The 15,294-nt window shown below is 48.9% G+C and overlaps 1 protein-coding gene across 1 annotated transcript in view; it reads left to right on the top strand.

The window, feature by feature from the left end:
- LOC144730058 (semaphorin-3D-like) overlaps positions 1–13,555 on the top strand; it is a 53,998-nt gene extending 40,443 nt beyond the window's left edge. The window contains exons 13-17 of the mRNA XM_078610579.1: positions 2,634–2,675; positions 5,924–6,081; positions 7,949–8,016; positions 8,643–8,782; positions 9,019–13,555. Of these exons, the coding sequence (XP_078466705.1) occupies positions 2,634–2,675; positions 5,924–6,081; positions 7,949–8,016; positions 8,643–8,782; positions 9,019–9,516 (906 nt within the window). The 3' untranslated portion in view covers positions 9,517–13,555. The remainder of the gene's footprint in view (positions 1–2,633; positions 2,676–5,923; positions 6,082–7,948; positions 8,017–8,642; positions 8,783–9,018) is intronic.
- The last annotated feature ends 1,739 nt before the right edge of the window (positions 13,556–15,294 follow it).

Below are 15,294 nucleotides of genomic sequence, written 5' to 3'. Positions count from 1 at the left end.
CACCTGGTTCTCCAATCAATGCAGTGAGCTGATGACCTCAGTCTCGTCACCAGTGACGTCTGTTAACATTCACTTTTTCACCACCACTTAATTTTGCTCATATTCCAGCTCTGGAATTAAAACTAAAAACGTGCGGTTTTATTGGCACGTGACAAACACGCTTTGCGGGGCATGCTTAAGGGTGTGCCCCGTGTGCGTACAAAGTGGAATTGACTTTTCAGAATTAGAAAACTCACCGTCTGCTCGTGTGAAATTGCAACGTATAAATAGCTTTAACCTATGACGTGGCATTTAAAGCAAAAAGTGTAATACTCTTGTGAAAGGTAACAACATAAAGAAGCGGTACTCGCGCTATGAATCCAGCAACCACAAATCAACAATTTATAATCGTTTAAAATAATTAATTAGTACTACTTCTGCGTATTATAATTATTGTTATTACTGGGTAGCTTTACCGCAGTTGTGCTGTAGAGCTTTCCGATGCGATTTCTGGTTTGCGCCGCGTGTTGTTTTTCCCCGCCTGGCATTCTTGAGTTTTGCTTTCACGTCGCGGGGAGAGCTTCCAAACGGCTTCTGCCGAACAGCACGTGGCAAAAGCCACGCATCCCACTTGAACACAGACGGTGCACTATTTTTTAATTACCAGGCTCCTGGATAAAACTGAACTGTCAACTCTGAGCAGAAATGGTTTTAATAGCGAAAGTTCTGGCTACTGGTGCCGTCTAGCCAGCTCCGTGGAATTTCACTTTGACCTCCTGTCTGCGAAGTGGGGGGGGGAAGCCTCTTCTTACTCGAACCATTTTTCCATCACCGGTTACGCGAGGCCTTCTGCCAACGAGGATCAATTATTACGGAGAACAACACAAGAACGAGAGAGGGGGAAAAAAACCCACGACGATATTATTTTCTTTTTATAACTCGTGGCATTCAGAGAAATGTCTTCAAGCTAAAGACAGATACCCTAATGGGAGAGAGCAACGTTCAGACGGTTTCCTTAACGATGCCAGGGCTTGGGTTCGTGCCAATCCTGAGCCATCGTGAAAACATTCGTTTATATACAGACACCTATACATATATGTGTATGCATATGTTTACCACTTGCTCTGTCAGGGGGGTATTTAGTTTCAGAGTACGCTCCTGGAATGTTCACAAAAGAATGACATTTTACCGCCTTGCAAACGGCGCTTGTGTGTAATCTTACGTTTGGTCATCATCCAGCAGTGTGAGGGGGATGGAATAATTGCAACTTTACAGCGATAAATAAAAATGCCTATCCCAGAGCGAGTATTAAAATACATTTTCCGGCTTCAAAATGACCGCAAATGCCACGTCTCTGTTTTTTAAAATCTTGATCGCCGTTTATTTCCGTTTTCACTGAGTGCAAGGGGGAGAGGGTCTAGCACGCGTCTCCTACTGAACCATGGCTCCCTTTATTTTGCCTCGCCTGATTCATAGCAACACTCGAGCACGCGCCGTGTGCATTGTACACCGCTAATTCGCGTGCGGCACGCAGTGCAGGCGTATGGCCACATCGAATCAATTCAAAGGGCACCACCCCCCCCTCCCCAGTGGTGGAGTGGGTTTCGCCGAGCCGGGCAGCAGCTTCGTCGTTTGCAGGATGCGACGTCATCCTCAGACACCCCGCTAAGCGTGCCTAGCAGACATTGTCAGATGTCTCGATGAGTTACTCGACAGCGCTGCTCAGTTTGCCCTGCAGACGTAGGACTGCGGGGTGCTACGAGATTTCGGTCCTGAATGTCACCCCCGTCGTGTGTGTTTGGGTTGTCTCTGGGCCCTTTAGTTTTGTCCCACGTGATACCAAACACCCGTTAACTGTGAAAGGCCTAAGAACCAAACGGAGGAACCCTCCAGAAAATAAAAAGAGTGTTGTGATTCAGTGAGGCTTTGCTGGGTACGATCATTGCCACGACTCTCACACTGCAGCCGCACCGAACAACCCGTTCGGGGTCTGGTCTCATGGGCTGATCGACTGCATAGCGAGTGAAACCCCCCTGGTTAACGGCCTCGGCCATGAAGGGATTGGAGAGCTTAATAATGAATTGGCACGGTCCGTGTTAAAGATTTGGCCATTAAGGTATTGGCAAGCCCCCATAAAGGAATGAATCACGATGGAATTGGAAAACTCCTGCATTAAGGAATTGGCCAATTGTCCAAACATCCCCCAGGAATAGCTCTTGCCCATAACGTCAGCCTATTGCTAATATTTACGTTTAACGGCAGCGTTAATCACGAAATTGGTGAGGTTTTTTTTTTTTACGTGTGCCGATTCAGAACCTTTTCTAAAATGCACCGTGTGGCTTACATGGCTAAAGTCGGACTACGGTGTTACTCCGTCAGTGTGGAATGCTGAATTATGCTACGCACATTTATACGCGAGTATGTCCATTCCTGTATTTGCGTCTCATTGAAAAACATTATTGTTTACTGCAGCCTTAAGTTGAATTCACCTTAGTTTGGGTGTACTATGTCTTGTGAAATGCAAAATTTGTATTTATTAATTGTATTACTTTGCTCTCTCGTACAGCGTTGTGAAACGCCATTTTGCATGAACGACGCTTTTCGAAATATTAAAAAGAATTATTATTAAAATATTTTTTTCCATTTCTCAACAGGAGCCTTCTCCGGTGCTGTCCATGGTGATCTCTCCAAAAAGGGTAACGGCGCGTTCCGCTGCCACGCACTGAGTGCGCGGTTATTGAAACGTTCACGTCGTTAACGATTGGCACGCTGTCTCTCCGTGCTGTTTCATTGCCCTGGTTTCAGAGTTTCGCAAAGTCCAGTCCTCGCCAGCCCCCTCCACCACACTCCGTCTCTCCGTATTGATCAGTACTCCCATTCAAATACAAATTAACTCGTTCCACACTGCACGAGCCTGATGATTGCTAAACGTATCCCACTCGACGGGCTAAGCAATCGACGCTGTTTGCATACAAGACAAAGACGAAGATCCCCCGTATAGGCTTGACAGACTGTTAGCGAGCACCTATGAAGGCCTGTAAGGCACAGGAGGGGTGGGTGACCGACAACACGCCCGACCGCCTTTTTTCTCCCTCGTGGCGATGTTTACACATAGCGTCAGGTACTCATTTGAGGCTGAGTCGACCCAGGGGAGGCCCATTACCGGTTCAGATAATCGTCGCTGGGTGTTGGCCGTGAGTGGGAATGGAACACGCGCACACTGCGATCTCAATCTGAATTTGAATCCGCTCCATTAACGTGGCGTTGATTTCTTGGAGCTGTTCGCGACGTGGGTGCGAGTAGATCCGAACGTTACCCGCTAATCTTCTTGGTTCTTTCGGTAAAGTCACGTAGAAGGGAAATAATAAAATAATAAAAAGTAAACATAATAAAAAAATATAATAATATAAAATAATGAAATTAAATAATAATATCATATCGTAGTATTATATAATAAATTATAGAATAATATATTATTATTTTATTATTTCCCTTCTACGTGACTTTACTGAAAGAACCAAGAAGATGAATCCCTGCAGTCACGAAAGCTCTAAATCGAAAGTTACCCGCTAAGTTTCATGCTCGACAAGGGGGCATGCGTCGCTTCACGGTTTCGGCCTAACACGTGTTTTCCCCATGCAATCGAACGCCGCTGCCAAAACCCAGCTCTTGGCAACTTTTTAAACACCGCTGAATCTGTTTACGCAATCAAAGGGAAAATATTATGGATTCGGCGGTCGAGCGAGGTAGGGGAAAAAAAAACGTTTCGGTAAAAACAAGCGGAGAAGAAAGAAACAGGCCTCAGCTCACATACAGTGATTGTTTTGGTGTTTATTTCTCATTAATTGAGGGCGCTGTTTCGAAAACTTGTGCTGGGTTGCCAGAATCATAGACCGCCAAGATGTATCATTATTGTATATAAAACGTAATGGAAAAAATATGTATACTCTCAAGACCATAGTTGGCTGTGGCAACAACAACACAAAACCTACTAAACCACTAAGATGATAATAGCATAGACTTCTTTACACGTTTAAGCAGCGGTTATGTTCTTTGGAAGAAGAAGAAGAAGAAGAAAAAGAACCTGTAGCAATGTGCGCTCTGTAGTATTTTAGATCCTCCGGGGGTGGCGGGGGGGGGGTGGATACTTGTACGCTTGGTCTGGCGTATGTATGAATCCGCACGCTTATGTATTTTGAAAACTTCATGGGTGCATGTTCAAGGAGGTTTTACCGAAATGTTTCCCCCTCCTGCCACAGTCAACGCGTCGCCAAAATATCACCGAATGGAGATATGGGTGAGCCACTCGCACCCATCGGTTTAGCTGACCCGCCGTTAGAATGTTTTCGTACGATGATGTCAACAAATTATACGAGGCCTTTTTGTGTGATTGGGTACGATCGTAAATCACTCGGAACAAACATTTGGAAGATTTGTTCAGGATGTCTCCCACTGCCAGCTACTGATATAAAACGTGAGAGATATAAAAACTATTTTAAATACAGCAATTGATGAATTAAACTGAATATGAGAAGAAAAAGCCGATGTTGACAATCATGTAGGTTTATATTGAAGAAAACATAGTTACTGTCACGCATTTGGTATGCAGTGGAATAATAATGGTAAGATATTATAAACAAAACTAGATATGTTTAAATGTATGATGTAGGAGTCATCGTTTTCTATGCAATATGCTCTTGAATTTGTTCGCCACGGAATGAATCTTCATAAGATTGAATTACTGTACACGCACATTAAAGGTTTCAATTAATTGTCGTGATTCAAAGGTTCCCGATTCAATAGAGGATTTAATTCACGTTTCTTACGTCGCCGTAAATGGGAGTCGTCACCAGTGGCTGTGAGAGTCATGCGCACGCTGTCAACCCACACGGTTCTATCCCCGTGTTCTTGAACAGGGAAATTTAGTTTTTAGCTCCATACGGCGAACAGTCGTTTCAATACGGGCAATATGGCACTTTGTAGGATGAACGTTGATTTTTATAAGGGCGCTGGTGACCAATAAGGTCTGAATTGGTCTGTAGTAATAAGTTAGGCACTATTTTCTGGTTCTTTTGGTAAAGTCACGTAGAAGGGAAATAATAAAATAATATAAATATAAAACAATAACAATTCTCACAACGTTTCGACTGCAACACACGCAATCATCATCAGGTGTGGATTTCATCAGGTGTGGATTTCACACCTGATGATGATTGCTTGTGTTGCAGTCGAAACGTCGTGAGAATTTTTTTTGTTTTATGTTCATATTATTTTATTATTTCCCTTCTACGTGACTTTACCGAAAGAACCAAGAATATTAATCCCTGCAGTCACGAAAGCTTTAAATCCAAAGGTAGGCACTGATATGGGATTGACAGGTACGCTACTAAACACCACACTACTATACACTACACTAATATACACTACTACATACATGTCAACCCATACGGTTTACCTGTATTCTTGTACAGGGAAATTTAATATTTCAGCTCCATATGGCATACAGCCATTTGCCATGGGACTTTGTAGGATGAACGTTGAGATTTATAAGGGCACGGGGTGACCAATAAGATCTGAATTGGTCTGTAATAAGGAAGGGCACTGATAAGGGGTTGACAGGTATGGTCACGTGAACCCATCGCACGAAACACACACGCATCGAAACCTCCGACCATTACACGTGTGGTTCAACGCATGTATCGTGAGCTTCAACACTTGACATTTGAAGTTGCCCGGTGGTTCAGAAAGTCAGGGCGCTGAGCTGTCACCACTGACATCCTGGGATCAAAACCCAGACAGCAGCCTCGGATTAAACCGGGTTCTGGAGTGTAGTGATAATGAGTCAATGAATCGATTGCGTTGTTCCACCGCTAATGCACAACTCCGTGCAAACAATTTGAACTGCACGCTCGTGCGCCGTATCTCTTTCTCTCTCTCACTACAGCAACAGTTGCTCGTGGGCCTGCAGGAGGGGCTGGTGCAGCTCTCCTTCCAGCGGTGTCACGTCTACGGGAAGGCGTGCGCCGAGTGCTGCCTCTCGCGCGACCCGTACTGCGCCTGGGACGGCACCGCCTGCTCGCGATACTTCCCCTCCAACAAGAGGTGCGCCGGGCACTCGCATGCCCGCCTAACTGCCAGCCTGCCACTATGCCTACAGGCGCTACTGCCTGCCTTCCTGCCTGTCTGCCAGCCTGCCACTATGCCTACGGGCCCTACTACCTGCCTGTATGTCTACAGGCCCTGCTCCCTGCCTGACTACCTGTCTGCCAGCCTGCCACTATGTCTACAGGCCCTGCTCCCTGCCTGCCTGCCTGTCTGCCAGCCTGCCACTATGTCTACAGGCCCTGCTCCCTGTCTGCCTGCCTGTCTGCCAGCCTGCCACTATGTCTACAGGCCCTGCTCCCTGCCTGCCTGCCTGTCTGCCAGCCTGCCACTATGCCTACAGGCGCTGCTGCCTGCCCGTCTTGCAGCAGCGTAACGAGCGTGGGGCCAAAGTTACGAGTTGGGGCCCCCTTGACAACCACCACGAGATTTGTTTTCAACAACAGTGTAAAAGAACAAAACACTTATTTTAAATGCGTTTTAATTTTATTATTAAACGCATTCATTGATATTCCACGTTTTATTTTAATTTAATTCAAATCAAATATTGGGGCATCCACCTGACCGATTACCGCACCCCCTGAGCTGATACTGTAGTCACTAAGCGACTGGTAATGTAGTCACTACGCGACTGGTAATGTAGTCACTAAACCACTGCTGCCTTGTTTACTGCCTTCATGGCCAGAGGTCCTGCTGCCTGCATGATTGTCTGGATGACTGTCTTGCTGCCTTGTTCTCTGGCTGTGTTGCCCTCTGCCTGGCGGTCTGTCTTTCAGACTGTCCGTCTTACCGTCAAAATGCCTATTCTGTGTGGCTGTCTCATTGTTTCTCTTGCATTGACTGCCTGACTGTCTTACTTGTGTGGCTCGTCTGGCCGCCAAACAAACCGCACATGGGATGTTTACAAAATGCCTTCGTTCAATGTCACTGTTGCCCACACAGCAACTGTAACAGAATCAGAATCACGTACAATGATGGCACGGGCATGGAGCAAAAACACAACTTGCACAAAACCGCGATACAGTATAAACGCTGCACAGTCCGCACACAAGTGCAAGCGGTTCGTGTTATCTTGTTAGTGTGTTTTGTGAAAAGTAGGGGAGCAGGGAAAAAACATTTATTGGGCTTTTACACGGGCCTTAAACGTGCACTGATATTCTCTTGCGGCCACTAAAAAAAATGCACAGCGACCGGGGGCGCTCTGGATTTGGTTAAGTTCCCCAATGATGGTGACGTCTTAGGAGCGGGTTGTTTTGTTTGTCTCCGTGACGTCAAGCGGTCCGTCGCTTTGTAAAGTCGTCGAAACGTGGAGACTTTGGCCGCTGCTTCTGGCTGCCTCGCTGCGATGGAAATGCCCTCCCCCTAAAATAAAGTTTAAAAAAGGTGCAACAGCCCCTGCAGTTGCTTGCTCACAACACCGCTGGACAAATGTGTGCACTGTATGTGGCTACAAAACGCACAGTGCACCTCGATGCTGTCACCGCCGCTCATCACTTTCCCGTTCCGATGACGTAAGTGTAAGTTACGACGTACGTGTACGTCATCAGTTTCTCTCCCGATTTTGTTCCGACGACGTACGTGTACATCATCCAAACGAAACCGGAAGGAAGTGAGGGCGTGCGGCACAGTCTGGCGCAAGCTATCATAGAGTGCGGTCGTGTCGCCACTGTTCTTTGCGATGATTACAGTGTCTTAAAAAACCACGGCGCTACTACACCTCTCTAAATAAAATGTACGTCTGAGCCGCTCGCGCGTTCCGAGATTCAGAGGTGAAAGGGGCGCACCCAGCCTGCAAACTGCAGACATCTCGGAAGGGGAGCGGGTTGAATTAGGTGAATAGCGGGCGTTGCTGTCGTTGTTGCTGCAGTTCGCGCAGGGCTCGCCGCCAGGATGTGCGGCACGGGGACCCGACCACGCACTGCTGGGACACGCACGGTGGGTGTCCAACTCGCATCTCCCCGTGCGCACCCCCCCCCCCCCACTGCCACCGTTTGTAATCGAGCAGTAACGTCGTACGTTCGGTGTTCGCGCAATTCTTCACGGTCTACAGGCTATCATCACGGAGGCGCCGTGTTGCACAGACACAGCCTGCAGTGGTTCCGCATGAAGGGGGCGATGTTGGTGCTGCTGCTGCTGCCGCTGTGTGATCGCAATTGAGTATTTCGTGGGTGATTTTTCGAATTTGGCAAATTTGGACCCTGACACTGGCACACAACGGTCGATTCTTTTCTGATGATGCGAGGGGATCTTAATCGTCCACTGTAAAGCAGAAGGCACGTATTTTTACGGCTAATACACCCGCGGTAATAACCAGGATGGCCTGCCAGATTCAAACTCGCAGTAACATAGCGGTAGCGAGTTCGCCGCTTGTTACCGAGGCTCGTGGTTCAAATCCGGCAGGCCGCTCTGGTTAATACATCGAGCATAAAGACACGCCGTCAGCTTCATCGTTAACTTTAACGGTGAATGACGTCATCGTTAAAGATAACGACGATGTCATTGGAAACGGGTAGGCCACGGAGCAGCGTGATTTTGCGATGTGTGTGGCTTGTTTCGAGCAGGCGGCGAGTTTGAGGAGTCGGAGGAGAAGGTTCTGTTTGGGGTGGAGGGCAACGCCACCTTCCTGGAGTGTGTGCCCCCGTCCCGGCTGGCCGCCCTCTCTTGGTACGTGCAGCACTCGAAAAAAGACCCACCACAAGAGGTGAGTGCCGTTTGCCTTTTCGCCAAAAGCAAAAGGCTGTGCCGCTATGAATAAAAAATCAGCCGTGCATGCACTGCACCATTAACCGATACCGTTTCTGTCCCTATTGCTTGGTTTGCATCCTCCACGTGGCACCACTGATCCCCTCCCGCCGTGACATTTGTTTCACTCAACCCCACTTCCCTAACTCACTGCGCCAAATTCTCTTGACACGAACCCCCCACCACCGCCCACAGCTGAAAACGGATGAGCGCATCGTGCAGACGGCCCAGGGCCTGCTCGTGCGCGACCTCCACCGAGGCGACGCCGGCGTGTACCGGTGCCGCGCGCGCGAGAACGCCTACAGCCGCGAGGTGTCGCGCGTCGCCCTGCACGTGGTGCCCGGCGAGGGCCTCCGCACCGACCAGTCGGCCGCGTGGGGCCCCCCGCGGGGGGCGGCCGACGACGACCGGCGCCGCCCCCCCAACGCCGCCGCCGCGGGCCACCCGCCCTCCATGCCGCCCGCGTTCCCCGCCGCGCCCCGCAAGGACGCGTACCTGCGCCCGCTGCCGGACGGAGGCGTGGAGGAGCTGTGCGAGCAGCTGTGGCTCAAGAGGCCCAAGCCGCGCTTCCGGGGCGCGTCGGTGTCCGGCAAGTGGAAGCACCCGCAGGACAGCGGGCGCGGCCGCATGCGCCGCCACCCGGGCACGGGGCGGCAGGGCGCCGCCGACGTGGGGGCCCGGACGGGGCGCTAGCTGGCGCGTTTGCTCGGCTCGCCCTGCGGCCGCCGCCGCCTTGCCCGATGTATTCGTATGTAAAGTTCACGATGTTTCTTAACCGTCGTTGTTATTGCACGTGGGGGAGGGGGGGGGGGTGGTGTTTCTGTTCAGAGATTCGGTAGTAAGTGAACAGCGAAGGGCCGCGCGGGTAGTGGTGTTGCACGCGCCGCAGGTTGCTAAACGCTCCGGCGGCGCTGTTGCGAGCGACACTGTCTTCTCACGCGAGCTCGCCGCCCCGGGGGTTCGGTATGTCAGGCACGGCACCGTGAAAACGGTGGCTCCGGCTATGTTTTGCCCCGTCTTGCTTCATGCTCCACAGTCAGGAGTGGCCAATTGCCCGAAAAACGTTCGCTCATGGAAATGTTTTCAGTCATGAGGCCAAGTTTGTTAACGATCACAGTGGTAAAATATTTTCACGCGGCGTATCAAACCGACAGAACCGCATCTCTATGTCCAGCATTTGAACAATGGCATCGCTGTTCCCGTCGGGTAGGATGTTCGCCACAACCGAGAGCTTTCTTAGCGCCGAACAAGGCTTCTCCATTTTTTCAAGATGCATGGCATTTTTCAAACTTTGCTTTTCATTGATGCTTTTTGAGCGGAGGTATTCGGTATTTGAGAAAGTTAAGTGAACAGGGGCATCTTGACCTTCGGACATAATATCTGCGCACAAGGACGTGGCCAAGCAGATGACCTTCACGGTTAGAGGCTGGATGCTTTCAGGGTTGTTCAAAAGTGAATGTTTGCATCGTGTTTGTCCCAATTACGTATGGTACTTCAGTGGCGTGGACCTTTGAGCTATGCTATACTTGGAATGTGCTTATTTAAATAAAACGGATGATCATGATGGTTGTGAAGCTATGTTGAGTAAATTCAGTGGTTCATGAAGCCCCTTACGAATAAGGCAGGTTTGCTTCTAAGTCACTTTATTGGCATTGGGCAAATTTAATAATTGTGTGGCGTCGAGTAAAGGTGCCACCTTGATGGATTTAGACCCAGCTGACTATTAGAGGTATGACTTTCATTAATGGGTAGGTTTTCAAATATAATTGTTGTGCTACTTGCAATCAGTGCAGTTCTAAACGCAAACTAAGCGTCGACTGAGATATTTCGCATCTATATCTCGTGTCACACGACGATTCAATTTTCATCAAATCAAGTGGGATTCGCCCCGACCTCGTCAGACTGTGGAAGCTAAGTAGAGTTGAGCGTGGATCGTGCTTGGATGGGCGTCCAGCACAGGCTGCTGTGGGGCCAAGTATTCCGTGGAGGGCAGAGTTAGAAAAACAATGCATTGTTGTATGGTACTATCGCGTCCAGGTCTGTGCTCCCTGCCTTCACCAACCCGCCTTGACCAACGTCGTGACGTGTGATCAGGTAGCCAGCAGAAGTGAGCAGGCGCCCATCATCCAGCAGGGGGCAGGTAAAAGGGCCCCGTCGTCGACAAGTGTCGATCGATGCGATTGCTGCGGGGAAATGGAGCCCGGTGTGTAATGAACGCGCAGTCCGAAAGGGCAAAAGAAAGTAACGTAACCCAAATATCCCTTCGTACTGTGGGTATGATTATTGTTAGTAATATCGTGTTGTCGTAGAGTGAGTGTTGGCATGGATTTGTTTCTTACTATGTTCCACTGGCACCTGGTGGAGTGTTGAGTGACCTCTGTACGTGAAAAGGCCCCTTTATATATATTGTTTCCCTCGTATTTCACCGAGCTGCCCTGCCTTGAGAGTGACCGTGCAACACGAGGTGGAATATTTCTGCGTAATTAGGCGGTCAGCAGAAAAAAATGTTTTAAGATTTTTCTTTTTCTAACGTGCATTAAATACAGCGCCATTTATTCCCGAGTTGAATTCGCAGCGACTGTGTAAGCACGTCCCGCCGTGTGTGTGTGTGGAGATATTGCAGTGGGTATCGCGCTGCGCGATGAACCCAATGGCCTGAGTTAGACTTTCTTTCCACTGGCTAAAATTAGTGGCAAGTGGCGTCTGATCTGGTTCTGAGCCTCCCCTAGGTTGACTCAGCCGCTAAATAATTACTTGGTGCAGTGTAGGTGGCCGGGCGTGTGCTATCGGTGCAATCCAGTATAAGGTATGTACAGAGCAGTGGAACTCTTCGTGTTAGAGAGAAGCAGATCCCACAGAGCTACCTCTGACATCCTTCGAGTGAGCTCTGGCTGGCACAGTAGGGGGCAGCACTTGTTCTGCCACGGAGCAATGTTCAGAGAGTGACAGTCAAAACGATGTTTTGTTTCTTGAGCTGGAATTTAGCCAAATTAAGTACAAAACTTAACTTGCTCACCAGGCTGAAACCAATAAACTCACTAAACTAAAGGATCATGTTTAATCGCAGGTGACTTTATGGATTCAAACCCAGGATTTCAGTGGTTGCAGCTAAATGCCCTCTGATCTTTCAAGCCACCCAGCCAGTCTTGATAGGTGCTTGCCAACAGCACTCACTCCAACAATCCACAAAGCTATACGAGGAAGCTTGCCTCTGTGTGTGTGCGCGTGTGTAGATTATTGGTAATTGCTCCCTGCTTGGAATAACGTTTCTGCAAATTAGGATGTGTGCTTTCCTCTCCGTCTGGTCCTTTGCTTTGTTAAGACACAATGGCAGCTTGTGCCGCATTCTGCTTGACATGCAGCACATTGGTAATGGAGCTCAAAGTACATCGCCTAATCTTCCCCATCTTCATTGAATGGAAATGTTTAATGATCTCACCACACACGACCACATTCTGGCAATCATTGCACTTTGTTCCAGTCTGGCTGATAGAGACTCACTGATTGTGCTTTAGCAGTTGGATGCGGTTAATTTAAATGTTCCACACCTGGTGAATTTGAGGACATTGCCTGATACTGACTGCTATGGACGACGTCTGGTTTTCATAAGCTCGTAGCTGGCGGGTAAAAATAAAATAAAATAAATGTTTGGAGGCCTGAAATGAAAAATAAATATGGGGCGGTGCTGAAAGAGTTTTGTGAAACAAGCAAAATGTGTACGTGATCTCTCCGAATGTCCAAACACAAGAGAGCGCATGTTGTAGACTGACACGCGTAAGGGCACGTGGTTCATCGCCCTGATCAGTCGACCACGTGCTCTGCAAGTGGTGACCTCACGTGGCCCTTGTCCGAAATACATTTAAATTGCGCGGGGGGTTCACCAATTAAATCTGTCTACCGCGTGCGGTGCTACCGGTCACCGTCCTCACGACGATCCGCCTCTTCGCGGTTCGAGCATTCAAACACAGGAGTGGTTGACAATCCTCGAGCTGGCGAACAGGTTTGAGGCGGGGAGAGGGGGCTGAGCCCCTTGCCAGCAAGTGTGATCTGCCGCCTGATCTCCTTTATTTGGACGATACGTGTACGGTGGTTGCTGGAGACGCGGCCCGCTTTTTAGTTTTGTTTGTATCCGCACTCCACGCAGACGGAGTCGCTTCGTACAACCCGCGAGCCGCCAGTTTACGCTGCAGACGCTCGTTCAGCCGGCACGCGGTGAAGTCACATCCCGGCAATGTTTGCGGATAACGAGTGAAAAGCAGATAAGGTGTTGGCGGGCGACGTAATTAAGTGACACTTCTTTAATGGGCAACAATTGATTTAAACGCACCCAATTACAATGTAAAAGCAATAGTGGTAATTAGATTACACGCGTATATAAGTGATAGTTTGATCATTATTCGTAGCGACTGCGATGCCAATGCCAGATGTCGTGGTTAACCGATTGCAATGGTGTACACGGATACATCTTCACGTGATTATTAATTCCGGACGTCGCGTCTAGATTCTCGTATAGACGATGGTGCTCCCAGCATGCTGCACGGTTAAGCACCGTCTCTCTTCCATCATTGTTAGTCTAGGGACATGATTACAATCACGTTGTCACGCAGCTTGTATTTCTCTTGCCCTGTTATTGTGTGTGTGTGTGTGTACTTGACGTAGCATTTGCAATGCGGCCGTTTCAAAACGCGATTATGGTTATGTCTTTGAACTATAAAACAATACTTCTATTTGACGGTGTACGTCGGTGTGTTTTTTTTGTGTTCCTTCTAAAATTGCAATTCATTAGACACGCCGTCACATTAATAGCTTACAGAGACGAAGAACGTCTCGGCAAATGTTGAATCGAGTGTCACGCGTGTGAAGTTTGAGCACGTGATTTTGTTTAACACACCTACACGTTGAATAAAATTTGCTGCTCCGTTACATTTACACACGTGCGAGAACCGTTTACATTGCATTTTTCTCCAACAAAATGTCTTAAGTTTCTTTAAATTGCTCTTGTTTTTCCTCCCCATTCGTCAGTCCAGTTCACTCTCGATTAGCTGGGCTACTTTTGACGGAGAGACGGCCCAGGTGTGCGAAAAAGAGCTTCACAGATTATCGGATTCCTCAAGTAGAAATACATTTTCTGATTATCATTCCGAAAGCAAACACCACGAAAAGCAAAGCATCAGCAGATTAGGCCATGATACCCGTAAGTAGTGTTTACCTACTCAGCTCGGAGTCGAGACGTTGAATGACATCTGTTTTATTTCTTAGAGTGAGGAGCGGCCAACATTATCGCCAGCAGCGTGTGCCCCCCCCCCCCCCCCCCCAAAATAAAAAAGCCACGGATGAGCATGGGTACACAACATTTCTAGAATTTATTTTCCTTTTTTTCACGACCCGGATAATCCACGCGCGGATCATCGAGAGCCAACTGGATATTGGAACTCAACTGCTTTGTGACGCGTACCACCCATCACAGGAGTGAGAGAGAGAGGCGGGGCTTGATAGGGGAGGCGGGGCTTGAGAGGGGAGGCGGGGCTTGAGAGGGGGGTGGGTGCCTCCAGACAGAGAGATGGGGGGCTCTAGAGGGGGGGGGGGGGGGCTCCAGACAGAGGAGGGGAGCAATTGCCCCCCCTCTTCCGCACTGGCAAGCGGTTAATTACAAGCCCGGCCGAGAGCTGCCACTCCAAACCAATCCATCAAGTGAGCCTCCCGCAAAAATAATTAAGGCGCGCGAGTTTTGAGTCGAAGCGAAAACGAGCGGCGATTGTAACGTCTTTGCAATTACAAAAGAATGATGATGATAAAATACAAATTACAAAGCATTGATGAAATAAAAATGACAAAATATTGATGAGAAAAAAAGAGAGAGAAGAGAGAGAGAGAGATCGGTCGGCACGCACACATGGAGGCGCCGGACAGAGGTGCCACGTGGCCACGTGCATTCCGTGTGTGACCAGAGCACAATTTCAAATCGAACGAAGCGGCGCTCACGACAACGTTTTCCCTCGACGTTTGTCGCGACACGCTTGACAGTTCAGACTCGAGGCGATTGCGAGCGCCGCAATTCGCCTGGCCGCGTTCTCTGTCCCTGTTGAAATGCCGGGGTGCTGGCTGGGATGGGGGGGGGGAGTCTCTCTTAAGCGGTGTGAAATTTCGGACTCATTTGCGCTCGCACAACGTGTGTTGGGTTTGGAACGGCGATGATTTTGTGACTCGTAACTTCTCCTCGTGTCACACGTGTGCTTGCTTCAAACTGAATGTTCCCGATTTGGTTTGATGTCATTTCCCCCGCGCCGCCTCGCCTCGCCCCGCGAAGGTTCTGTGTGTTTGTGGTTAAAAAGAAAAGAAAATGTCCTGCGGGGAAAGTAAAACTAATATTGCAGTCTTAATTCCTTGACGCGAAGTGTCGTGTGGACTTGCAACCCAAATGGTTGCCGGCTTCATGTCCCGGTGCCACAGTTGAAACGGCCTCTGTCCACC

This window comes from Lampetra planeri, chromosome 34 (assembly GCF_965212315.1).
Source record: "Lampetra planeri chromosome 34, kcLamPlan1.2.h2, whole genome shotgun sequence".
NCBI lineage: Eukaryota > Metazoa > Chordata > Hyperoartia > Petromyzontiformes > Petromyzontidae > Lampetra > Lampetra planeri.
The sequence above is the reverse complement of the archived record's forward strand: the minus strand, read 5'-3'. Positions and strand labels throughout refer to the sequence as shown.